We start from the raw sequence: 26421 nt of genomic DNA, 5'->3' as shown, positions 1-26421 counted from the left end.
CATAGATAAGAACAAGAACAAACTACGTGGGTATCAAGTCAGTGGAACTCAACAGTTTTAACGGAAGTTACACCCTGTCCGCCTACATACATTAGCTACCTGTACTAGACACTGCTAGGTCACTATTTTCAATTCATGGTTTTAGATAACACGCCAGAAAAACATGTAACCCTTAGTTTCACCAGTTTTAAAAAATAAGCAATAAGTTTAATTAATCGTCTAACACCACTAGATTGCAATGGTCCTTATAAAACAACAACAAACGTTGTTAGTCCATGGCGTCTTATTAGGGGGCGGGATTCAAGTTTAATCAGATTGATCTCATCCAGGGAGATTACCCAAATATCACAGTCACCCTTCCCATTTCTTACCGCTCGTTGTCTCTAGACAACCGCGAGGTTGCGCAGTTACTTGTCATCATTCCCAGGTCTGGTACACACTACGTACGTTACCAGCGTAGATCTATGCTACGTGTGACTCCCTTCAAAGTGTGATAAAAGGTGAGTAACATTATAGTTCTATACACTCGATTCCTTTGCTGTAATGCGTTCTTTTCCGATTGGATATGGAATCACAGCTGGCCTGAACGTGTTTACTGCATGAATAATGCAGTAAATCTTGCCTGTGACTGTGCCGCATGCATGAAAAATCACTAGACCTCGATTAGATGCGCATTTGGTTCCATCTGCGTCTGTGTGTATGAACACATGCGCCTACTGTGAGAATCTCCGCAAAGCCTAGAGGTTGCCTAGAGAGTAACCAGGTTATCGATAAAACAAATAGACTTAATTTTAATCATACATCTCTGTCTACATTATTATCTAGTGACTTGCCTGAGATGAACGTTGATATGAGGGCATGTGCTATCCGTTTCTTTGTCTTGCTGTGGTATCACAACCTTGGAGGTTAGAGGGTGTTTTGGAATGACGCAACATTGAAAGGTAAAGTCAACTATTATTATAACAGGTGTTTTTTCTCTGTCATTCCTACAACAACCACACGACCAAATTGCAGTGCAAGAAGAAAATCTCACTTTGCATTGCATTGTCGGTGGCGACGACATCCAAGTTTCGTCTGTGGAATGGAACCGGAACGAAGCACGCAGTTTACCTCCGGGTTACACAACCAACTCGACAGTGACCGACGGCCAACTGAAAGGAACGTTGACGTTTCATGCGGGGAAAAGTGATTCGTATGAAGGACAGTATCACTGTGTGGTTACAAGTCGAAAGGGTAGCATACGGAGTCGAAATGCTTGGATCAAAGGTAAGCAACCTGATCATATGTAATTAAGTTAATTGAGTGTGGTGACGTAGATATCTGGAAGTTTGGTTGTTTGTGCAGCGAAGAGAATCACTTCAGTGCCACAATTCTGTGGACGCAATGAAAGTCTCGTGACCGTTGCAACTACTGACACAGTGGCCGTTCAACAGCGAGGCTATTTTGCTGAATCTGATGTAATATGGAAAGTTTCATGTGCATTGAATACAACGCTATCTTTCGATATCAGTATGCTACCACAACATTTGAGTCCCTATGAACGGCTCGAATCTCAGTCTACATTGTTTCTCTCTTTGCATAACCTGAAAACAACGACGCCAACCAATTGTTCAAGATTTAGAATAGAGTCACTATTACCTGGTTCCAATCACTCAGTCATTGTTGCATTTTCGGGTACAAAACATCATATTTTGTGTATACTATTTAGTGGGTATAACTAATGGAAATATGTTGCAGAAAAAAATATTGACCTGAAGAATACAACACATATTTTTCTGTTGAAAAAGGTGGCGTTAGTTGGGAGTAATGTAACTCTCAATTGTCTACAAAATCATATGAACAAGAGACATGCTTCGTATGAGTGGCGAAAAGATGAGGACAAAATTGATGTGAAGAATGGCACGATAAATAATCCCTTCGCGAGAATTCTGAAAATTTCTAATGTTTCTTTGGAAGACTCAGGAAATTATAGCTGCATCATTGCCAATGCATCTAACTGGCATTACTCTGTGCTTACTCAGCTTGTAGTCCTTGGTAGGTTCGTAATATAAATGTTATGCAAGAGTTAATTGTCATCATCTTAATGTTTTCTACAGCTAATCCGTTTGTGTTAATCTCTCTCAGTGAAACCAGACGAACCGAAGTTAACGTTACCTGTAATGTTTGGGGTGTCAGACCTCTCACACTCTACATATTACACAATGCGGCTATAAGATGGAAACATGTATTAGTTGGACAAGATAGCAGCAGCCAAATATCATACACCTTAAACGTCACAGAGTCTGGATACGTTCAATGTCTGGTCTCGAATAACTATGGTAATTATCAAAATAAAAAGTACAATGAAGTAGGCCAGCATGGTAAGCATGTTTTAATTAACTGTATTTCTTACCCACTCTTGACTACCTGCAGTTGTTTGTGCTTCTAGCTTTAGTCACACCAACATCGACATTCCTTTTGCCAACAAGAAACAATTCCACTGAAAGAAACGAAACATCAAGTTCAACAGTTTTGGCTACCGATTACATAACTACAAAATTTCCCCCAAGCCAAACAAATCAATCAAATAATTCAGGTAACCTTTAATTAATGCATTGCTACATGCGGCAAAGTCATAGCTGACACAATCTGTATCTAGATGATCCAATTTCTTGTTTGGGAATCACGGGTCTATCTATTGTTATAGCAGGTTATGTAATCCTGCTCATAATTATACTCATTCTCGTCTGCATGTTGTGCCACCAAAGAAAAAGAGAGCAGCCTAAAGGTAAATAGTGTGCCAAAACAGTCTTCACCGTCTCTGAATTGTGACATTTGCTTTTCTTCACGTAGTGGCAAAAAGATCTGTCGAAAGTAGTACTGTGCATAGCAACAGTGGCTATCTAGAAAACCACTTGCCCTCTCCACAGACAGATAGTCGTGTACAATCCGCAAGTTTCCAGTCTCCTGCTGTCAAACAAAGCGAGGAGGACCAACGTGTCTATGATGTTCCTGTTTTATCTGTACACAAGCCTGCAATTTCGGTCATTGAATCAGAATCCACTCCTTCATCTCAGAAGACAAATCAGAAGGTTTGGCATTATTGCTGACACAAAGAAAGTGTTACAGCCTATAACTGGTTGTGCAGGTCATGCAAGGCAATGGATACGCCAACTTGCCTGATTGGAAAAATGCTGCTTCAGACGAAACAACAACGGATGACAGCGCATGCTACATGACAATGAACCCTATTAGACGCAGCAATGCGAGCCAACAACAAGACTGTGTTTCTTGACTCACAGCAACGTCCAGAAGTTTCAGATATTATATAAACTAACATCCTGCTAAGCAAACCTAGTAACACATGCACACACACACACACACACACACACACACACACACACACACACATGTGCACATGCTAGATACCCTTCCGTATAGCATGTGTTAGGCCGTGGTTTGTGTTTCTGTTAGCTAATTAGATGTGACTTGCCACTGTCTACACTCAGTGGGTTTTGATACTGCAGTGCATTTCAATGCAAATAAAATTGTACAATTCAGAAAGTTGAAACTAGAATTCCTACGTGTCTACATACGCATACGCCAAAAATTCAACTATACCCAACTGAGCGTAGTTACTTACGTCTTGATTACTTGAAAGCTTACCTTACTTAGTTCCCGTCTTTGAAAGGGTTGAGAGTAGCCGGACAAATAGAATACGGGTATGTGCAGCTTCATGTCCGATTATCCGGGCACTGCAATTTATTTGTGATCGACATCCGGGAGTCGCACGTTTCTTGTCTGTTTACCGGATGTTCTGTCGGTACCAGTTGATTTCACATTCAATTGCAACCTTTATGACCAGCGCCATCGCCATAAATTTGTAGGACATCTGTAACAAAGGTAGAGATATCAACATAATTTAAGGCAATTGATATTAACTATTCAAGTCTCGCGTAGCCAGACGCCCGGAAGTATGACGCGGCTGGAACGTGGTCTTCCGTGTAGCGTTGGCAACACAAGCGACACATCAACAATTACTAACTGTAACCTTTCATGAACTAGTGAATCCGTACAGTGTGTCGAATCTAAGTAACGTTTCGATAGATAATGCATTTGTTACTGACGTATCTAATTAATTGCCCACCCCATGCATACCGAATAGTGACATGCATACATGCTGTCTCATAGCCTTACCAAGAAGTTTGAATTTGAGAATTTGTAAGCTCGATTGTCTAGAAAAACGAGCGAGGAAAGTCGCAAGTTTACCAGGTACAGCGCCCATTAGGTACTAATCGTATCAATCATCTCTACCAACTGCGAACCCGTATCGAGTATTCTGGATACGTATTCTCTACGCATGCATGCATGATACCGACGGCTTCCGGTTACAGACAGTCGACGTAGCTCGCAGGTTCTCTACCAGACCGACGTCTAGTGGCGATTATTCGTTACTAGTAGCCCTCCGGCATTGCCTTCCTGCGTCTCTACAGACAGACTGCGTAGTGGGGCTCGACAGCAAGAGAGTGAAGAGAGTTGGAGGCAACATATGCAGTCTGTTGTACAGTAAAAGAGCTCTTTGTAATTGTCAAGAAACAGCTAGACGTAATGTTCGTTTTCCTGGTATTCTGTATGAGAGTGACGGTACTAATTGTACTGTCTGACATCAGAGGTCAGACAGCTGTCAGTCGTGTCCGATTGCAATGCCATTTGTATGTCGACGTGTGTGTTACTGCCAGGTGCGGCGTCTCTGTCCTTCACGCGGGAACCGACCGACACGATCGTAGTGCCCGGATCGTATGCTGTATTGCATTGTGGTGCAGACCGAGTCGATGTGTTGTCGTTGACGTACGAGTGGTGGAGGAACGGGCACATGCAACTTCCTGGTGGCGCATCGGTCGATGGCAATGGGTCGTTGACGATTAGTGTACCGCAAGGTACAGATCTAGAGAGTATCGAGAATTATGAAGGTTTCTATCACTGTTTTGTGTCCACTGGACTCAATCGATTGAGAAGCAAAGATGCAAGTTTGCGAGGTAAATGTTGGAATCTTGTTGTGTCACTGTGATCGAACGTTTTTGAAGGATCTCGGAAGAACTCTTTAAGCAACACGTTGCCTAGAAACTTTCGAGATGGGTGTGGGCTAATAAGTAATTTTTGCGTTCCTCACTGTTGCGTAGATTAAAAACCGGAAGTGATGTAACTACGTAGCTTTGTATAAATTTGCCGTTTTTGCGGTGTGTGTGTGCGTGCGTGTGTGTGTGTGTGTGTGCGTGCGCGCGTGTGTGTATGTGTGTGTGTGTGTGTGTGTGTGTGTGTGTGTGTGTGTGTGTGTGTGTGTGTGTGTGTGTGTGTGTGTGTGTGTGTGTGTGTGTGTGTGTGTGTGTGTGTGTGTGTGTGTGTGTTTATGGTCAGGTCAATCTATGCTCTTGCCTTGCTCCTTGTCTAACATAGTACACCGCCCGACATCACGAGGTATGTTACCGGAAAATACGATTGTCTACTTCAGGACAGAAATTTCTAGCATCACACGAGAAGGCTATTTCCACCCCATGCAGCCTGTATGGAAAATATTGTGTGACGGCGGACATACAACATTATGTCCGTCTACTGACTGCAACCTTTCCTACACTCTCTACCCAATAGAGAGACAAAAGAGCCAATCCGTTCTCATCTTCTCTCTTGAACATCTGCAGGAGATAACAAACTCCTCATGCTTCCAGTACACATTAGAGTCTGTGTGGCCAAATGATCATAAAAGCAACTTTCACATATCATTTGAAGGTAAACTTTTGTCTTTCAAATCCTAATTAATATAAATAAATTTATTATAATATTTTGTGAGGATTGATTAGCTGAGTTGTTGTTATTTTTGTTCAGCTTTAGGTGTCACACCCAGACTGGTAGTATCGCCTGTTTCTACTGTAGCAGAAATAGGCAAAAACGTGTCCCTGCCCTGTCTTGCCAACGAGGCCGTTTCGTACTCGTGGAGCAAAGATGCTCAATCCGTCGACGTAGTAAACAATCCCAGAATGACTTTGCGCAACGGATCACTACACATCACGGACCTAGAGAGAACAGACCAAGGGAAGTACGTGTGTACCGCAAAGTTTCCCAGCAGTCTACCGAGCATCACATCTCCTGCCAGTTTGGAACTCTACGGTACACACAGTTTTTATACTCAAATTGCATGCTGTTGTTTTTATGTTGATCGCATTGCAGCCGTTCTGGACGTCAAAGTCGTCGTGTCGCGCGGTACCTCATCGGGTAACGTATCGGTGACGTGTCACGTGTCGGGCAGCCGACCAATCACCGTCGAATTTCTGCGCGACGGAGCAACGCAGAGAAACGTGACTACACGACAACACGACCCGCTCACCGTCGAGATACCAGTCGTTGTAGGAAACATCGTCCAATGTGTAGCCTCCAATAAAGAAGGAAGCAAACAGGCCAGCCACTACATTGACGCGGTACCAGCAGGTAAGCAATACAAAATGGCAATTTTAGTATAATATTCTGCACCATCTTTGTGGCTAATTGTGTTGTTCACTGACAGGTGTGCATACTACCAGAGGGATGTCGTTCAGCATGTCTACAGCACACTATGGCATCCGTTCTACACCGACCATCACTCCCATACCGACCCTAACGGTCACACATCTGCGACCATCGCCTAGTCCACGGTCTGGACCGGTTACGAGCTTATCCTTAATTCAACCGACTCAGCGTCCGTCATCTCTTCCACCGGTGTCGCCAAAATCGCCGCCTTCCTCAAGCGACCAGTCCGATTCGAGTAAGAAATGATCGCTAAGTTATCCGATGGCTCGATTGAACATGTTTGATTCTAGCAGCGAATCATTTGGGCGATTTAAGACGAGATGGTCTTCACACGGGTGTCTTTGCTTTCTGTCTCATTGTTGTTGTGGTCGTTTTGTTCGCTCTTGTGCTGCTCTACCGCAAATACAAAACATCTTCATATCGTATGTCTCTTGCTCACATCGGGCCGATATCCTGTGCTGTCTGTTTACTCGATTTCGTTTTGCTTAGCGATTGAAATGCGGCAGAAACAACAGGCTAATCCTCGTTTGTCACAAATGTGGGAGGATGACGTACGCAACGTGGATATTCCTCTTCCCCAGTTGATCTCGCTTACCAACCATTACGATGAAGTAGCGCCGGACGAGATTCCAGTGGGACAACCAGCGATCGCACTTGCGACAATAAAAATAAATACAGACGACGATACAGAACACATTCATGTGATCGATACTGATACAACACAAGATTCAAATGACAGCAAGAAAGAGGTAATAAATTAGCCTCGGCCTCCCAGACCCGTGTAGCGCCTATGAACGATTTTGAATCGGCGCTACACGAGTCTGGGAGGCCATGGATAGGAGCACCTACTGTAGCAGCTTGTCTTGTCTGTTGTGATCCCTGCATTACAGTACTATGTATATAAATTGTATTGACAATTTGCGTTGACTACCTGGTATTGTATTTATTGTTGTTCTAATTGTTGTATTTATTGTTTATTTAGACAATAAATACAATAAATATTATGAATACAATAAATACAAAAATACAATAATTAGTACAATAGTATTTATTGTATATATTTATTTTGTATAATCAAATATATTTATTTAGATATACATAGACCCATGTATTTGCAATTATTCTATCTATTTTATCTATTTATTGTATTTATCATTGTATTTATTATTGTATTTATTATTGTATTTATTATTGTATTTATTATAGTAGTTATTATTGTATTTATTATTGTATTTATTATTGTATTTATTATTGTATTTATTATTTTATTTATTATTGTATTTATTATTGTATTTATTATTGTATTTATTATTGTATTTATTATAGTATTTATTATTGTATTTATTATTGTATTTATTATTGTATTTATTATTTTATTTATTATTGTATTTATTATTGTATTTATTATTGTATTTATTATCGTATTTATTATTGTATTTATTATCGTATTTATTATTGTATTTATTATTGTATTTATTATTGTATTTATTATAGTATTTATTATTGTATTTATTATTGTATTTATTATAGTATTTATTATAGTATTTATTATTGTATTTATTATAGTATTTATTATAGTATTTATTATTGTATTTATTATTGTGTTTGTAGCCGTCTCAAGACGATGCGGAAATCTACGCAAATCCCACTATTGGGTCGACCAATGCTTCTCCTAGAGATGACACTCAAAGCTCCAGCCATGGGTATGCGAACGTTGGTTTTACTGCCGTCGGATATGATACCGTCTGTTGAACAGTTTGCGGTATTGCTAGTGGAGGATTGTTACAGGCAAGATGTTGTAAATAGGACATATTACAAGAATTGACTGTTAATTTATTATGATTTTGATCAGAATTTAGTTTTGATTCTAGATACTAGATACAATTACTAGCATAAATTCAGTGCCGCGGGTAGCATTACGACGTTGACCATTATTAATTCATGCACGCACACACAAACACACACACACACACACACACACACACGCACGCACACACGCACGCACGCGCGCACACACGCACGCACGCACACACACACACTACAACATATAGGATTGTCAGTTTAATTAATTAATTAACTGCAGCAACTATGTTTAGTTCTCTATTTCATCTTGTGAGAACTCCGGGCGCGTTCCCAGTGATGTTGCAGGTTGCGTACAAACCCCTCAGGCTCTGACAACAGTATCTAGTTGCTGAACGTTCTACAAACCATGTTGCACACTTTTCCCAAGTCAGACTCATTCCAAACTCTTAACTGACAAGGCGCATGACATTTCTTGAAATCACAAATGGAAACCGTAGACTCTAGGCCAACGACACGTGTGAAACCTATACGCACGTGACAGCTACAGCACGTGATGTAGCAACGTATAGCGCGAAGGAGGACTGGGCACGAGCCTATGCCGTTTAGATATGAAAATACGCAAACCATTCAAACTGTCTTCCTTCTGTAATGCGTTATACAAATAGTTTGCTTAGTCCTCTCTTCACAGAAATTAATTAGTTAGCATCGTCTAGAGTTATCTAGCAGTACAATCAATCATATTTCCAGCACAAATACCAAGAACTATAGTCATAGTTGAAAGCCTGGGCTCTTACACAAGTTGATCCTAGCAAAAGACATCTTGAAGTTAGAGCTGGCTAAGCGACTGCATGATTACTCGCCTAGATAGAGTGTTTCGTTGTAATGGAAGAAGTCGATCATGTTGCGTACATGTACACTAACCTCTAGCAGGATGCTCCTACCTCTAGCTGTAATTTGGATCACTTCGATTAGACGTATTGAAGTTAGTGTATTTTAGGGCCCATGTATGTAGTAACACATGTAGAACACATGCATGCACTCTAAATGGATCCATCAAATTGTTTATTATGTTATCACCGAATGGCAATCTTGCGTGGAGCCCGCGAACAAGTAGACAAACTAGAGTCATTTTCCCCTCAGGCTTGTAGCTACATTTGCAGATGTGCTCATCTGTCGCTTCTTTTCAACTGATCACCCTTAGCTTCCGCCTCCCCGACTCGACAACTTCCGCGACAAGATGTCATACTGACCCCGGATGCGACCGGACTCCTTTTACAGCAACATGTGCAGATTGTGCAAGTCGCGGTCATTACTTCAATAATCTCGTCAACATTCTTTGTATAGCTATAGATAGATCAGTGTCTGATATCACATATTATGATTACGATCCAGCTGCGCTGTGTCTGATGATGATAGCTACAGAGATGCATGAGAGGTAAACTCTCAACGTCGCGACGTAGTGAACAGAATGTCTGTATTGGTCACACGTCTAGAGAGCACATCCGCTCTAGAACTTGCCAGACCCCAGACTGTTTGTAGTTAGTCTGGAATTCGAGACAACACAATTCTTTTTATCTACACATACCTCTCTTTATACCAATTGATCAATGGCAGCACAAGCAGGTCAACGGTCACAACATTATTTCTAATTTGTGCAGTTGAGAGTTTCCTAGCATATTTGTTGTAATCGATGGTTGTCGTGATAACAATGGTGTACAAGTTTTCACTGTACAGAAAATTGTATCTACTATCGCCTGTGACAAGGTTTCGTATGATGCTTTTTGTAGCTTTTCCAGCCAAAGTTTATATTAGTCAGACGATCGTATAGTAAATTTTTCTGTACTCGTCATCCGTAACCGTCACCTTTCACTTGGGGCTAGAGAACTCCACCTCTAAACTTTGCTTGTCACACGAAACACACCGCAGACACCGGTACCGTCCTTTATGTCTACTATTAACTTCAGCTGTTTTGACCACTAGCCAGAGAAAGTCGTTATACTCCACCAACCATGCACTCTAGGTCAACCATAAAACCTCCTAACGACGGTTAGGACATGGCGTTAACGGTCCGCAAACTGTGCGGTTGCGGCAATTACGTAGCCGCGCGGTATCCGCGTCCGGCCACAAATGCTTCAATTAAATTAACAGATTACTTGGAAATACTTGTTTTGTCAACAAACATTCTTTGATCGAGAGAATGCACTCACTAGATTCCATCCGTTCCGTGGGTTTCCCGTTTGTTTACCTTAGTCTTCCATACCACACACACACACACACACACACACACACACACACACACACACACACACACACACACACACACACACACACACACACACACCACCACCACCACCACCACCACCAACAACAACAACAACAACAACAACAACAACAACAACAACAACTGCGAGACGCTATTACTGTAAAGCCAAAACCTTATTAGTGAAGTACTACACAAAAATGGGTACACAACGGCATCCGACTTCAAAATCACTATTTTGACTTTATAGTCAAGCTTCTTATGAGATGATGATACCTCAACGTAAAACTACTCCTCTACTTGGCAATATCCAATAGAGACAAATAAATATTTATAACTATCAAACTTGTATAAAAATTTGTACCAAGAAAGAGTCACAATTGAAAGAAAACTTTTACAAATTAAGACACTCTATGCTCTGTCATTACTGTATACAAGCAAATGAATTGCTGGTTACCATGCAACAACAACAATGACGCATCGACTTCCATATCAATCTCTCGTTTTCAAGCGTGGATGTTACAGAGCGACTACATTACTATATCAAAGACACACACACACACACACACACACACACACACACACACACACACACACACACACACACACACACACACACACACACACACACACAAGACACCCGCTCTATACAACGATAAGAATTAGAGTTGTCTACACTGCTATATCAACCCAATTAGGACTTAACCAATAACACTAACAAAGCCAATACGTTTACGGTTTGATACCAAAATACAACGACGTCAACACCCGTTAGCAAATCCGTCTACAAACGGAACCCGTCAACGCGTCGAGAAACAAAGAGAATCAAACCAACTACAACAACAATGTGCTCGAAGACTCACGAGTGACTGTTTACCTAACAGAAACCCAACAACATCCCTAGGGTCGACGCATCCACATCCACCCACCATCCACACTACATTGATAAGGTAATAACGTCAAGGTCGACACGACAATGAGAGAACACAACACGTGGCATGGATGAAAACACCTTGTCGACGACAGTTAGTAGATCCAATTGTTCGGGTCTTACTGCAATAAATAAATTAACAAATTAATTGTGAGCAATCGATGGCACGAGTGGCTTCTCTAGTCACCTCAAGAAGGTCGGCTAAATTGTTTACGTTTTCATGTCGCCAAATGGGGTCGTTTCTTCTTATCTTTGTTGACTTGCGTGAAAGACCAGATCAGGGCGGCTTAATTTAGCTGCACATGCTCGTTGACAAACAACCCGAGCTGCATGTATACATACAGGTGGGGACGGATAATATACATGCACAACCGCGGTCATTAGACGAGCACTTGCGTTACCACATCATTACTACATAGGCGCTCTTGCTGTCAACATGCGAACAACAGCTCGCTTCGAGACGATCACATGGACTCTAGTCGTTTGCCTCTCTCTACAGGCAGAGGCCGGATTGGCTGGCGTACCGTCGTGGCTCGAGGACGACCGATGCTATACGTTCGATCTCAATCTGTGTAGGAGTTATGGATACAACAAAACGTCCCTTCCCAATTCGCTCGGGCAGCGAACAGAGATGGCAGCCGTGCTGCATTTGGGTGCGTTCGTGCCTCTCATGGAAAGTGGATGTTCCGATGAGCTGCGATTTCTTCTCTGCGTCGTGTATCTTCCCGTGTGCGTGCGTAATCCCGAGGACGGCAAGCTGCTCGACGTTCGACCTTGTCGTCAGTTATGTCAACGCGTACACCGCAGATGCGAACGAACCGCCAGGAAGCTGGGAGTGCCGTTGCCGTCCAATTTTAATTGCACGGCTTTCCCTGACGCAAAGAGACAAGACGATATTTGTTTCAATCGACCACCAGATCTTCCACAAACAGAAGGTACCTAGAGATGTTGTGCGCAAAGCGCAGATTTGGACAATCCTGGATTGTCCGGTACAATCCACGGATTGCCTGTATAAACCATGAATTGCCAATACAAACCATGCATACCTAGTACATACATACTTTGTTCTGCCATTTCTGATCGCTCTTTATTGTTGCACGGTTCTTGTTTGTTTAGAGACCTTGGTGTTTCCAACGGCAACGAATCAAGCAATTTTGTCGTTTTCCCACACTCATCATCCTCTACACGGTACGTCCACCTTTCTATTCATTCATTCTTCCATATTTGAATTTCATTGTTTCTGTTGTGTATGCTATCATATAGGTGGCGATTCCAACGTTCCGTTGATAGTTGCGACGACGACGGGATGGAGTGTGTGTGGCGTTGTGATTATAGTCTTCTCTATCTTTGTATTCTGGATGAGAAGACAGCAAAGTGGTATGACCAGATCACACGCATTGTTCATGTTCTTGCCTTCATCTAACTAACAAATTCTCTAGACAATAAGAGAGCAATCGAACTGGCTAATCGCCGTCCGTCTGTGGCTTCCGATGTCGGTCTGCTTCTGGAAAAGCCGTCGCCATTTTTACAGACTTGGATCAGTGACACATCCAATAGCAGTATCCCTCATACTTCTCATCCGGCAGACAGAAAAGGACAAGAAAACAGACTCAAAAATGAAACTAAAAGCGCAGAGACCGCAGAAGAAAGGACAATCGTCAACGAGCGACGTCCCTAATTTATGTATAATTAATTAATTACAATAATTTGCAAAGAAGTATGCATATCTTCTCACGTTGTATAAATAAAGACACATTTTGCAATAGCAATGAAAGCTACCACATCACGTACAAGAGATATACACTGTGACTTTGTAATTTCAAGTGACAGTTATGCTATTTTAGTATGCTTCGTATGTATTTTCAAATTAAGCAGCAAATCAGCTCGCTCTTCACTGCTTTTTACCTACTGCACTAGTCTTAGATATTAATTAAATATTAATAGAAGAGAAGTTGAACTGAATGAGCTGCGTTTGACTTTGCTTTGTGTGTGTAGCATGCAAATCTTTGTCGATTGACGTTCCCATAGCAACCTAGATACTAACACATTTACAAATTGATTGCCTAGTAATTGAAGTACAGTAGGCATATGGTGCACGCCCCCTGTTACACGTAGTCTAGCAAGTACAGTAGACACAACTATAGCAAACTTGTGATGCGGATCAGCCAATGCACACAGTAATGGCATTTGCTTGCTGTATCAGTCACTACTAAGTTAGATGACCGTCGGTGCCACTTAGCCTCGAACTCCCCAACCAAATATGCGACTGAAACAAAGTCGACTAAAGAGTTAGAAATTCATCTCCAAGGTGGCATTCTTTCATGCAACGACGAAAACCACCAGAAGACATTCAATAACAAAAAACACGTGTGTTGCGGCGGACAGAAGAGCTACACCACCCAAACCAGATCACGTGACAACCTAGAAGCCTACACACGACTCTCTAATTACAGTGAAACCTGTACTATGCGACCACCTGTGGGACCCAGGGGTATCGGTCGCTTAGGACAGGTGGTCGCTTAGTAGAGGAAACCTTGCGCTTCCACACACCTATAGCCCTGCATTCCAGACCACCACGACACGGAACTTACAAAGTGCTAAACGTCTCGTTTCTTGTTTTGTGCAATGTAAATACTGTTTTTCGTCCATGTGGTTACAGACTGTTCTAATCAAAGCTAGCTACTGTGACAGGGAAAAGAAACTGGATAGAGTTTGCTGCTGCCTGGCTTCCAAACTCATCTTCTGCACCACACTTTCCAGCTTTGCAACCAAATCCAGCATTTTCTGATCAATTTTGATGAGTAAAAACTGGAATAGGTCATGCACGAGCTCTACGGCTTGTTTGTAAGTTTGAACTCGAATTTGAGGTGGATCATAATCATCATCATCTTCAGTGTCACTTGTGTCAATGCCATGTTGTCCAGCGTCTACGACATCTGCCTGCCACCTGCCTGCTATCTGCCTCGCTGAGATTCCTTTCTCAGACAGCTGAATAACCTTTACCCGGTCACCTAGACTCAGAACTTTTAGCGACATCATGCAAGCAAGAATTGATTTGGGATACAAGTGTACCGCACGTGTGTCGGCAACACCTCTGAGAGGTTGGAATGTGTAATCAAGACGAAAAAGGTACATTGTGGTCGCTTAGAAGAGGTGTTAATTGCTGTAGGGCCTTTGGATTAGCGGTCGTTGGTCGCGTTGGGCAGGTGGTCGCTTAGTACAGTAGCTATTGTATGGGACAACGCTCCGTGCCAGGCAGATGCGGTCGCTAAAGACAGGTGGTCGCTGAGAGAAGGTGGTCGCTGGTACAGGTTTCACTGTATCTCTTCTTATCTAACTTTTGTGCAGCTCAAGGCTTGGCCGGTTTAGAACACGTAGTAAAGCAGAGCTGCCAACTCTCCCGCATTGAGAGGGAGACTGCCGCATTTGGGACCCTTTTCCCGCCTACCCGCATTTGGCATCGAATCTCCCGCATTCTGACCATCGGTGGGTGTAACCAAAATTATGGGCGTGCCTGTTCTGTGTAACTGTACCCTACAGTTTTCATGCATGTGTACACACACTTGATATCCCAATATCAATTTCTATGTGCCAGCCCCCTCTTCATCCGGCTCTTTCTTTCTTAGCATACTTGGTCAAAGTACCGACGTAGGATTCGAAGGAGAAGTCGGTCAGAAGTGGGAAAGGGGGAAGGGGCTGGCTACCTGATTACCATATGTATTGCTGAAAAGGCGATCGAAGAAGGCCACAAGAAAATAGAATCCAGACATCCCAACCAGCCAAGGAAATATGCATGTACTTTGTTCTTAGATTTTTATAACAGACAGTAGTACGTACAGTACAAGTTCTGTGTTTAATTAATTAATTAACTATTATGTTAGTAATTGGTGTTGATACTGTGTGTCGCTAATTAGGCACATTAATCAATCGGTTATACATTTGTTGCACTATAACTAAATAAAATAATGGCTTCTACTCCAATCGGGCATGCAAATACTTAAATTTTGATGATTAGATATTATTTATATATATTTAACACTTATTACGATATAAATTTATTGATATTAATGCTATTGTAGGCGTGTCCAAAAATTTAAACTCCCGCATTCCGCATATTTATCCTGCAAACTCACGCATTCTGACACTGCTAGGTTGGCAGGTCTGGGTAAAGACACAAATCGTACCTACACAATACAAGTTCGACCTTTAATTAATTAACATTTATATCCTACTTGCCAGTTTTCATTTTACACGCGCATGATAACACGCACTAAACTGCACCTATTAATTTCCAAACAGCTCTTGTATCAGCTAGTATGACATGCGCCGTCACCATCCTACTATGACATGCGCGGTCACAAGACGGTCACATCACAACTCCGCCTACTTCGCCTACTATAAATAGATAAACGGGGCTAGATAACGCACTAGCACAGAACGCTGTTGTTTCGCTTCCGAAGCATTTTTACAAAAAGGATACAACCACACAGTTTGTCAAAGCGTCTGCATGCTCTGCAGTAGGTCGACGTGACACGTTGCGTGGCACTCGATTCGCGAGCGTCTCCGAGTCTTTCTAGAGTCAATCGAATAAACTCAATGAATTATCCGTTATACAGACTGCATAAACCTCGACTACAATGCTGTGGGAAAGCAACCGGCCATTTGTAGCAAACCCGGATGTTTGCGTTTGGAAGCATTACAGGGATGACCGTCTTACAGACGTCGTTACTTGTTGTCTCTCGGCTACCAGTGCTGCTCTCTCTCTTTCAAAGTGTTTTTAGTACAGGCAAGTTATACCCGTTCGATGAGATTTTGCAGGGATAGGGATGTCAGATCGAATTCTCTACTAAAGGGGGCGCTCCCTTTGAGTCTACAGAAATGTACACGTACACTCTTCAACTCGAGCTCCCAGCTCGTCTCACTTCATCATAGCAGGGTCGCTGACTATCTCCCATGTTATCTGATATCCCATCAGCTCTCACGCCATTACTGAAACTGTCAGTCTCGATATGAAGTTTATTCTTATTTCGTCTGTTTTCAGGTTCTGCATCTCCTCTGAACACGACGTTGCACTCGACGTCGATACCAGCGACGTCATTGCTTCAAAGTGATGAGGACACACCTTCACGGCAACGGTTGCAATCGATCCTCTCGACAGCATCTTCAACCGGTCCGTTGTTGACACCAGGTGGGCGGGGCTGTCACGTTGTGTAGTTGCAGATTTGCTAACGTCGTTACTGTTGTAGGGTTGTCGTCTATCACTGAGATGTCCTATGACATCCCTTCTTATTCCGCCTCCCACGACGCGAAAACTATTAAAACATACTTGACATCCAATATACCATATGTAGAACCTACCTCATCAACCTTGACTGCTACTGTTGTATCAGATCTTCAAACTACTCGCGTATTGTCTGACTCTCTATCAAAGAAACTGGTTTCTGTGACCCCAGAAGTTGCAATCGTAAGCATCAATATGGTATCGTTATTTCAAACTTATACTCTTTTGTCACCACCTGCTCCGGTGTTTCCGAGTCTTCTAACTACATTTTCTGACTATCCGTCGACGAACGGTTTTGTGGTACTGCAGCCTTCTTCAACCGTTGATATGGCGGTGACTAGCTCTTCTCCAACCACAGTATCAATTTCCACTAAGCCATTCTCATCAAAATTGTCCTTACCTGAATCATCACCTCAACTAGATTCGATGTTGCCAACTGAGATCGACAAATCATCACAAGCTCATGTTGAGGCTACTGTTGCATTGTCTTCTCTTGCCCTGTTTGTTGTTCGTCTTTCAACGCAGTTTCGTCTATCTCCTACGCTTACAGCAGCCTTAACAGTTTCAGTTGAAGAATCATACGACATAACTTCAACTGTCTATGATGTATCTTCATACACAATGTCAGTAGTCAGCACAGTGGGGCCGAGTTCACGTATCAGCTCTCAACAGTCCTATACCTTGATGCGATCATCTACAGGGATTAGCTCAAAGTCGATAGAGAGCATGAATTCACTTATCCAACAGACATCCATTGTTTTTAAGGCAACAGCAGCACCATCATACATGATATCAAAAGTCAGCACAGTTGTGCAAAGTTTGGGTGTCAGCTTTCACCAGCCTGTAATGTCGGTCCCACCATCTACAGGTATAGACTCAAAATCAATTGATAGCACGGATTCATCAGTCATGCAGCAATCTACAGTCTACAAGGCTCGAACAACAGGGGGACTAGAGACTTTGAATATGACTCATACTTCACGAATCAGCTCTCAACAGTCCTTTACCTTGATTCAATCATCTACAGCGATTAGCTCAAAGTCGATAGAAAGCATGAATTTACTTATCCAACAGACATCCATTGTTTTTAAGGCAACAGCAGCACCATCATACATGATATCAAAAGTCAGCACAGTTGTGCAAAGTTTGGGTATCAGCTCTCACCAGCCTGTAATGTCGGTCCCACCATCTACAGATATAGACTCAAAATCAATTGATAGCACGGATTCATCAGTCATGCAGCAATCTACAGTCTACAAGGCTCAAACAACAGGGGGACTAGAGACTTTGAATATGACTCACATTTTGTCTCAAGTTGCAACGAGCATGAGCATGTCCCATCAGTCAAAAACTGTTGACATACCTGGTGTGTCTACCACCCTTTACAGAGTACTATCTTCACCCATCAACATTTCTTCTTCTGGCATGATGTTTGTAACTGCTACTGGTTAGTTAAAATGCTTTATGCCTTTTTACTTCTTTAACGTTGTGTTATTGCAGTGAAGTCTCAAGTGACAGCATCATCAATAGTCCGTGTGTTCAACTCCACACAGATGATCAGTTTGCCTACTACCCTCGCTATTACTCCAAGTACAGAGACATCTCCTACTGCACATTCAGGTTGCTTCTTCAAGTTTCATTGTTTCCTGTGTGATTGGTCATTGTTTGTTCTCTTAACAAACAGACAAGGTGTCCATTCCGGTTGTAGCAGGTATAGCTGCTGGATGCGGAGTTATACTGATCACACCCATTTTACTCCTACTCCTATTTTGCCTACATCGCAAGAAGCGATCTGGTAAATACCTTCAGTACAAGGTCATTTAACGCAGCCATGCAGTCTCATGTATTTCTGATGGTGTATTGCAGAACGGAAAGTAGAAAGCTGCAGAATGACACTTCAAGCGTCTGTAACGTCAGAGACAGTCAACATTCAGCTCGTGGAAACAAAGAAAGAAGACGCCGTTCCTGATGACGATTACGATTACTTCATCTGGACACAAAGAGAGGACCCGGTGGATGATTTATTTCAACCGCTTGCTAGAGATGACGATGACGAACTTTCAATGATCGACCACCGTCAAATTGATATTGATGGTGTGATCTATGACATTCCTCAATCTCTACTACCTCGTACATTGACGCAGGCGAGCGGAGTTTACGACAAACTCGAGCCCATAGATCCAAACAAGCAACTAGTACTAGGTGGACAGATCTACGACATCCCACGCAAATTGCTAGAGGAACAGAATGCCATACAATTGAGTGTCCTGGTACCCGAGGTGAGACGGTCTCCGGTACCGTCCCGCGGATTGCTCGCTAGTCAATGCGACAAACATTATGTCGAACTAGATGCTGACACGTCCTCGTCGAAACTATCAATCGTGAGACTTCCGAAAGATGTGAGGCAGAGAGGTCGATCCCTTACTGGACCTCTCTAGCCAAACTGTCTACTATATACATGTCATGTCTACATGTATACGTGAGAGTTCGCTCATAAAAATTAACTAATTCAGCGTTTCATTGCTATTTGGAAGCGAGACAATAAGACTAGAATTTTGTTGTAAGACAAATAAAAGTTGAACGTATACATGTGCAGTACATGTATACACAATGTATACGTGCGTACAAGCCCACCTCCTATTGGTTGCCAACAAGATATACCCGTATGTATCACGCGTAGAAAAGAGTAAAGATCGCGCATGCTATTGGCAATAATTGCCAATAATTGCCAATACATATACATGACACTCACGTTTAGCTACGGTACCTATCAACATATCTTCGCGTTCTTCAATAGAAGTCTACTTGGCCGGATGCATTACTTACCTCTACTCTCTATGATCTCATCTACATCGTATGAGCAAATTAAACTAAACACCGGCGTAGGAACCGGGGGCTGCAACCCCCTCGCTCATTGTAGGAATTGAAATTTTCTGTGCCGGTGACTTTTGCAAATCTGTTTACGATCTGGCAAGCGAGGTAGTATTTACTTACTCATGATACCAATGTGATTACCGCATGACTGTTGGTCTCGCGAAGCTACAAATTCAGGAAGCGCCGAAGGCTATAGTTTCTCGCAAACGCCAAATAGAACCTGATATATATCAATCAGCATGATTGATGAGATATCAGCCCTGCCAGACCCTTATGATGCACAACTATATTATTAAATTAGTGAAGGACTGACGTAAGAACACAGAATACCATACAGTACGTTAGGAGTTAAAATAGAGCTTCTGTGATTCCGTTCTTTACGACGTACTCGCAGATCCATATGGCAAACAGTTGGCTGCTTGAGATACAACTGATCTTTCTCATAGCAATAGACATCGTCGGCAGTTCAGGTATTCTCGTACTCTGTTCTGTTGCTTCTTTCATTTCACATTTTGTTTCTTTTCTCCTCTGATCGAGACAGACAATGGACCGTCTTTCACTGTGGAGCCGCAAGACTCGATAGCATACACAAGCGGGTCTTCATTTTCTGTAACTCTTCACTGCCAGCCGCAAGCATCCAGCTATTCTGTAAACTGGTACAAAGATGGTGACATCATAATGCAATCTGCAGGTCTTCTCAAACACACGCTGCTTGACAACGGATCGCTGGTGCTGCTCACTTCAAACGAAAAAAGTCTAGAAGGATCCTATCATTGTACCATCACCAATGATAAAGGATCTGCTAGAAGTAGAGAAGTTCTAGTAAAAGGTGAAGCTAGATGACATGCACCCTGACACACTGCGTAAATACGTAGAAGTTCCTGCTTTTAGTTGCACGTTATACTTCTGTAAGATTTCCATCCGTTTCTTTCTGTTACCTAACTAATGATTTCCTTGTTCAATTAAGCTCATCGACAGTTTGAAGTTGAACGGCCGCCCACTCAAGTGTTTCATGAGAATGAATCTGTCATTCTTGCACAAGGAATGTTTGATATTCGTGAAGACATTTATCCTCTGTGGACATTAGAATGTCAGCAATCAGTCTTAACGTGTCCTGGTCCTAACTGTCCTTTCTTGTTCACCTCTTCAATTGTTGGTAGACTGAAGACCTACAATGTGATTAGAATCACTCATTCTGAATTGCAGAAAGAAATTCCATCATGCAGCATTTCTAAGACTGTCACTATGAAAGAGCTTATGACGTCATTTAGTGCAAATATACAGTTTGGAGGTAAAGCAAGTGTTTGTGGTCTGTTAACAAAAGGTTTGCAAGTTGAGCATCTCACTGTTTGTTTCATTGACAGGTCATCAATTCCCTTTTCAGCAAACTTTGCCTGCAGTTTCTTCAGTATCAATAGAGCAAGGCCACACAACTACACTTCACTGCATTTCCAACAGTATTACTACACTGTACTCTTGGTCCAAAAACAAAGCAAGCATAGATGTGAACACAGACAAGTATTCTTATGCCACAAATTCATCTGGAAATTTGAAAATACAGAACGTGTCTTATGGAGACGAGGGCGCATACGAGTGCAACTACACAACTACATATCCACATCAACAGATAACAAAGACTCGATCCATTCAGCTTATAGTCTACAGTAAGTAGCACGTGCACACATATTTTTTCTTGTAAACTCTCTATTCTTCTATAGGACTTCCTGCTGTCAGAGTAGACATTAGTCAAGTCAGTTCTGGTCTTGATGTTACTTGCTTTATTTCTGGTACAAAACCACTTCAAATTCAAATTCTAAGAAACTCATCGGTCATTCACTTTGAAACAATAACAGACGAGACTGAAACAGCACACGTTGAAGCACGGGCTGCTTCAGGTGTGTATCAATGCTTGGTAAGCAATCAATATGGAAGTGAGCAAAGCAGTCAATATGTGGAAGTTCCTGGTACGTGAAACTGTTCTAACTTATGGTATTTTTGTAACAAAGAAACTTTGTTTTTGACTAACTTTTCAGAACAAACAACAACAGAAATTATCACATCTTTACAATCAATAGTAGCACAAAGTTCCACCATTGCTCCTTCTCAGTTGATTACATCCACCAAGTTGCCACTATTTACATCATCTGTCAATGACTTTTCAACATTACCTCAAGCTGTGGCTTCCATCTTTCAGCAATCTACAGTCTACAAGGATCAAACAACAGGAGGACTACGTACTTCGAATATGACTTGTATTTTGTCTCAAGTTGCAACGAGCATGAGCATGCCGCAACAGTCAGAAACTGTTGACATCCCTGGTGTGTCTACCACCCTCTACAGAGTACTATCACCAGTCATGATTACTTCTTCTCATATGACGTTTGTAACCGCCACTGGTTAGTTGGTATGGTATATTCTATTTTTTGCGTCATTACGTTGTGTTATTGCAGTGAAGTCTCAGACGACAGCATCATCGATTGTCCGTGTACTCAACACCACACAGATGATCAGTTTGCCTTCTACCCTAGCCGTTACTCCAAGTATAGAAACATCTCCAACTGCACATTCAGGTTGCTGTTTCAATTTTCATTGTTCTCTGTGTGATCAGTCATTGTTTACGCTCCTACCAAACAGACACGTCCATTCTGGGTGTGGCAATTGCAGCTGCTGGATGCGGAGTAATAGTAATCACACTCACTTTACTCATACTTCTCTTCTGCCTACGTCGCAAGAATCGATCTGGTAAATACCTTCAGTTCAGTACAAAGTCATCTAGCACAGCCATGCAGTCTCATGTATTGCTGATCGTCTGTTGCAGAACGGAAAGTAGAAAGTTGCAGAACGTCAGAGACAGTCAACGAGATCGTGGAAACAAGTAAAAAAGACGTCGTTCCTGACGATGAATACGATTACTACATCTGGACAAGAAAAAAGAACCCGTTTGGTGATTTATCTCAACCGTTCCCTAAAGATGACGAACCTTCAATGATCGACCACCGTCAAATTGATATCGATGGTGTGATCTACGACATTCCTCAATCTCTACTACCTCGAACATTGACGCAGGCGAGCGGAGTTTACGACAAACTCGAGCCCATAGATCCAAACAAGCAACTAGTCTTAGACGGACAGATCTACGACATTCCACGCAAATTACTAAAGCAACAGATTGCCATAGAATTGAGTGTCCTGGTACCGGAGGTGAGACGGTCTCCGGTACCGTCCAGTAGTCAAGTCGACATAAGTGGCAAAGATGATGTCAAACTAGATGTTGACGCCATTTCGTCAAAACTGTCAATTGTAAATCTTCCGAAAGATGTGAAGCAGAGAGGTCGATCCCTTACTGAACCTATCTATCCAAAACTGTCTACTATACACATGTCTGCCAACATGTAAGAGTTCGCTCATAAAAATGAATCAATTCGGCGTTTGATTGCTATTTGGAAGAAACTAGAATTTTGTTATAAAACACCAAGGCAACTATAAATAAAAGTTGAATGTAAATGTACAGTGTATACGTGCATGCAAGCCGACCAAATCAATATTGGTCGCCAACAGAACACCCTTATGTGTCATGAGTAGAAAAGAGTTCCTCTATAGATATACATCACTGAAGGTCGCGCATGCTATTCCTATTACACACGCATGACACGCGTTTAATTCCAAACGTTTTTCTACGGTACATATGTCTACGTTCTTGAATAGAAGTCTACTTCGACGGTCTTTAAACTAATTGTGCAATAATTACCTCCACTCGATACTAAATTCTCGTAAATATAAATCGTATCCACAAACAAAGCTGTCGATTAGTATTTACGCCAGTAGAACAGTACGTTGTGCAGCGTGTGAAGCTTTTCGGTACCGCGAGCTCAGTGAGGCGCACAATGGCACAAAAAGTAAGAGTCTGACATCCCATTTTTGCACTACAGAACAGGCTGCAACACAACGTACGTGCCAACGTGATGCCTAAAGTGTTGGTCTTGCAAAGCTACAAACCGACGAAGAGCCGGAGATCAACTTCTCGAGGATGCAAACGCCATGCAAATAATTGATACTATGTCATGCACCCCCACCAGAACCCTAGAGTTATGCATGCACTTTAACTTCATTAACATAACAACCGACAGGTTATGCAAATGTAGAGTACCGTACGTTAGGAGTCGATCATTATACATGCATACGAGCTTTTGTGGTTCCCTTCCTTACGGACATTGCCCGGACGTACAGGACATACTCGCAGATCCGTCATATGGCGAACAGTCGATTGCTAGAGATACTACTGCTCTTTCTCATAGCAATAGACATCGTCGGCAGTTCAGGTATTCGCGTGTACTCTGTTGCTTCTTTCGTTTCACATTTCGTTTGACCTTTTGAATGGACAGAGAATGGACCGTCATTCACTGTGGAGCCGCAAGACTCGATAGCATACACAACCGGGTCTTCGTTTTCTCTAACTCTTCACTGCCAGCCGCAAGCATCCAGCTCTTCCATAAACTGGTACAAAGATGGTGACATTATAATGCAATCTGCAGGTCTTCTCACACACACGCTACTTGACAACGGATCGCTGGTGCTGCTCACTTCAAACGGGACAAGTCTAGAAGGATCCTACTAGTAAATGAAGCTGTGTTTACACCGTCGCTTCAGAGCTACGAGCGTGTGTGTGTGTGTGTGTGTGTGTGTGTGTGTGTGTGTGTGCGCGCGCGCGCGCGTGTGTGTGTGTGTGTGTGTGTGTGTGTGTTTTGCGTGTTGTGTGTGTGTGTGTGTGTGTGTGTGTGTGTGTGTGTGTGTGTGTGTGTGTGTGTGTGTGTGTGTGTGTGTGTGTGTGTGTTGTGTGTTAATTATTGTACCATCACCAATGATAAAGGATCTGCTAGAAGTAGACAAGTTCTAGTAAAAGGTGAAGATGACATGCACCCTGACACACTGCGTACGTACTTTAGAAGTTCCTGCTTTTAGTTACACGTTATTAATACTTCTGTACGATTTCCATCGGTTTCTATCTGCTAATAATTTCCTTGTTCAATTAAGCTCATCGACAGTTTGAAGTTGAACGGCCGCCCTCTCAAGTGTTTCATGAGAATGAATCTGTCATTCTTGCACAAGGACTGTTTGATATTCGTGAAGACATTTATCCTCTGTGGACATTGGAATGTCAGCAATCAGTCTTAACGTGTCCTGGTCCTAACTGTCCTTTCTTGTTCACCTCTTCAATTGTTGGTAGACTGAAGACCTACAATGTGATTAGAATCACTCATTCTGAATTCCAGAAAGAAATTTCATCATGCAGCATTCTAAGACTGTCAGTCTGAAAGAGCTTATGACGTCATTTAGTGAAAATCTACTGTTTGCAAGTAAATAAGTGTTTCTGGTCTGTTAATAACAGATTTGCAAGTTGAGCATCTCACTGTTTGTTTCATTGGCAGGTTTTACATTCCTTTCTTGACCAACTTTGCCTGCAGTTTCTTCAGTATCAATAGAGCAAGGCCACACAACTACACTTCACTGCATTTCCAACAGTATTACCACACTGTACTCTTGGTTCAAAAACAAAGCAAGCATAGACGTGAACACAAACAAGTTTTCATATGCCACAAATTCATCTGGAAATTTGAAAATACAGAACGTGTCTTATGAAGACGAGGGCACCTACGAGTGCAACTACACAACTACATATCCACATCAACAGATAACAAAGACTCGATCCATTCAGCTTATAGTCTGCAGTAAGTAGCATGTGCACACATATTTTCTCTTGTAAACTCTCTATTCTTCTCTTCTACAGATCTTCCTGCTGTCAAAGTAAATGTTAGTCAAGTCAGTTCTGTTCTCAATGTAACTTGCTTTATTTCTGGTACAAAACCACTTCAGATTCAAATTCTCAAAGACTTATCAGTCATTCATATGGAAACAATAACAGACGAGACTAAAACAGCACACGTTAAAGCAAGGGCTACTTCAGGTGTGTATCAATGCTTGGTAAGCAATCAATACGGAAGTGAGCAAAGCAGTCAATATGTGAAAGTTCCTGGTACGTGAAATTGTTCTAACTATTTGTACCGTTGTAGTAACTTTGTTCTGATTAACTTTTCAGAACAAACATCCACAGCAATTGTCACATCTTTACAATCAACAGTAGCAGAGAGTTCCACCATTGCTCCTTCTCAGTTGATTACATCCACCAAGTTGCCACTATTTACATCATCTGTCCATGACTTTTCAACATTGCCTCAAGCTGTGGCTTCATTATCGTCTACCTTTCCTACCCCAACACCACCTGCAGTTTCTCCTCCATCATCCTCACCTTGAGCTTTGGGTCAGAAGTCGTCAGCCCAAGCAACATCAACAGAAAAAGGACTAGTTATGTCTTCGCGTGTAATAGAATCAAGACCACAACCAACTCCAGCAACAACTAGCCTCAAAACATCACAAAACCCTTTGCAGTCCAACCAGCTGTCTAGTCATAAAGTTTCTCTATCTTCTGTTTCGACACCATTTCTCCCACAAACAACTCCAGCGATAACTAGCCTCAAAACATCACAAACCCCTCTCCAGTCCAGCCAACTGTCAATCTGTACATCTGTTATGTATACTAGTTGTCAAACAGACAGCACCAGTTCAATATTTGTTGCTGCTACAAACAGCACAAGCAATTTATTGTGTAGTAAGAAGGGTCTCCTCTATTTCACATTAATTTAGACTGACTATCATCATCTGCTTGTTTGTACAGATTGT

General features: G+C 42.1%; 6 protein-coding genes and 1 long non-coding RNA gene across 7 annotated transcripts in view; 6 read left to right on the top strand and 1 right to left on the bottom strand.

The window, feature by feature from the left end:
- Nucleotides 1-322: 322 nt before the first annotated feature.
- On the top strand, nt 323-3548 carry LOC134188797 (uncharacterized). The gene is made up of 9 exons (XM_062656999.1): nt 323-905; nt 967-1266; nt 1345-1674; nt 1738-2034; nt 2097-2360; nt 2429-2575; nt 2639-2767; nt 2833-3071; nt 3128-3548. The coding sequence occupies exons 1-9, from the start codon at nt 839-841 to the stop codon at nt 3272-3274; spliced, it is 1920 nt and encodes a 639-aa protein (XP_062512983.1). The 5' UTR covers nt 323-838; the 3' UTR covers nt 3275-3548.
- LOC134188798 (uncharacterized) lies at nt 2091-3714 on the bottom strand. Its single transcript, XR_009971385.1, has 4 exons — nt 3646-3714; nt 2393-2479; nt 2266-2313; nt 2091-2207 (listed from the first exon to the last, which is right to left on the bottom strand). It is a non-coding gene; the product is annotated as an uncharacterized LOC134188798 (long non-coding RNA).
- Nucleotides 3715-6011: 2297 nt separating this feature from the next.
- LOC134188636 (uncharacterized) lies at nt 6012-8416 on the top strand. Its single transcript, XM_062656805.1, has 6 exons — nt 6012-6141; nt 6202-6459; nt 6536-6772; nt 6828-6959; nt 7027-7286; nt 8149-8416. The coding sequence occupies exons 1-6, from the start codon at nt 6012-6014 to the stop codon at nt 8287-8289; spliced, it is 1158 nt and encodes a 385-aa protein (XP_062512789.1). The 3' UTR covers nt 8290-8416.
- Nucleotides 8417-11967: 3551 nt separating this feature from the next.
- Nucleotides 11968-13397, top strand: LOC134188635 (frizzled-7-like). The gene is made up of 4 exons (XM_062656804.1): nt 11968-12466; nt 12648-12719; nt 12795-12908; nt 12971-13397. Exons 1-4 carry the CDS (start codon nt 11968-11970, stop codon nt 13207-13209), a joined length of 924 nt encoding a protein of 307 aa, XP_062512788.1. The 3' UTR covers nt 13210-13397.
- A 5097-nt stretch (nt 13398-18494) lies between these two features.
- LOC134189255 (uncharacterized) lies at nt 18495-19371 on the top strand. Its single transcript, XM_062657492.1, has 2 exons — nt 18495-18607; nt 18679-19371. Exon 2 carries the CDS (start codon nt 18702-18704, stop codon nt 19248-19250), a length of 549 nt encoding a protein of 182 aa, XP_062513476.1. The 5' UTR covers nt 18495-18607; nt 18679-18701; the 3' UTR covers nt 19251-19371.
- A 3032-nt stretch (nt 19372-22403) lies between these two features.
- On the top strand, nt 22404-23153 carry LOC134188417 (uncharacterized). Its single transcript, XM_062656588.1, has one exon. It carries the CDS (start codon nt 22672-22674, stop codon nt 23080-23082), a length of 411 nt encoding a protein of 136 aa, XP_062512572.1. The 5' UTR covers nt 22404-22671; the 3' UTR covers nt 23083-23153.
- A 2573-nt stretch (nt 23154-25726) lies between these two features.
- The window catches only part of LOC134189244 (uncharacterized), a 1179-nt gene continuing 484 nt past the window's right edge, over nt 25727-26421 (top strand). Inside the window, exons 1-2 of the mRNA XM_062657485.1 lie at nt 25727-26350; nt 26417-26421. The exon at nt 26417-26421 is cut by the window's right edge and continues 103 nt beyond it. Of these exons, the coding sequence (XP_062513469.1) occupies nt 26050-26350; nt 26417-26421 (306 nt within the window). The 5' untranslated portion in view covers nt 25727-26049. The remainder of the gene's footprint in view (nt 26351-26416) is intronic.

This window comes from Corticium candelabrum, chromosome 13 (assembly GCF_963422355.1).
Source record: "Corticium candelabrum chromosome 13, ooCorCand1.1, whole genome shotgun sequence".
NCBI lineage: Eukaryota > Metazoa > Porifera > Homoscleromorpha > Homosclerophorida > Plakinidae > Corticium > Corticium candelabrum.
Note: the sequence above shows the minus strand (reverse complement) of the source record. Positions and strands in the feature narration are given on the sequence as shown.

Bases quoted from the DNA above. Each gene is read 5' to 3' on its own strand.
- LOC134188635 (XM_062656804.1), top strand. From the start codon at position 11,968: ATGCGAACAACAGCTCGCTTCGAGACGATCACATGGACTCTAGTCGTT. The intron at 12,467-12,647 runs GTACCTAGAGAT...TTGTTTGTTTAG, and splicing joins AGATCTTCCACAAACAGAAG to AGACCTTGGTGTTTCCAACG. The intron at 12,909-12,970 runs GTATGACCAGAT...CAAATTCTCTAG, and splicing joins GATGAGAAGACAGCAAAGTG to ACAATAAGAGAGCAATCGAA.
- LOC134188636 (XM_062656805.1), top strand. From the start codon at position 6,012: ATGACTTTGCGCAACGGATCACTACACATCACGGACCTAGAGAGAACA. The intron at 6,773-6,827 runs GTAAGAAATGAT...GTTTGATTCTAG, and splicing joins AAGCGACCAGTCCGATTCGA to CAGCGAATCATTTGGGCGAT. The intron at 7,287-8,148 runs GTAATAAATTAG...TTGTGTTTGTAG, and splicing joins CAAATGACAGCAAGAAAGAG to CCGTCTCAAGACGATGCGGA.
- LOC134188417 (XM_062656588.1), top strand. From the start codon at position 22,672: ATGATCGACCACCGTCAAATTGATATCGATGGTGTGATCTACGACATT.
- LOC134189255 (XM_062657492.1), top strand. From the start codon at position 18,702: ATGACACTTCAAGCGTCTGTAACGTCAGAGACAGTCAACATTCAGCTC.
- LOC134188797 (XM_062656999.1), top strand. From the start codon at position 839: ATGAACGTTGATATGAGGGCATGTGCTATCCGTTTCTTTGTCTTGCTG. The intron at 1,675-1,737 runs GTACAAAACATC...AATATGTTGCAG, and splicing joins AGTCATTGTTGCATTTTCGG to AAAAAAATATTGACCTGAAG. The intron at 2,361-2,428 runs GTAAGCATGTTT...TTGTGCTTCTAG, and splicing joins CAATGAAGTAGGCCAGCATG to CTTTAGTCACACCAACATCG.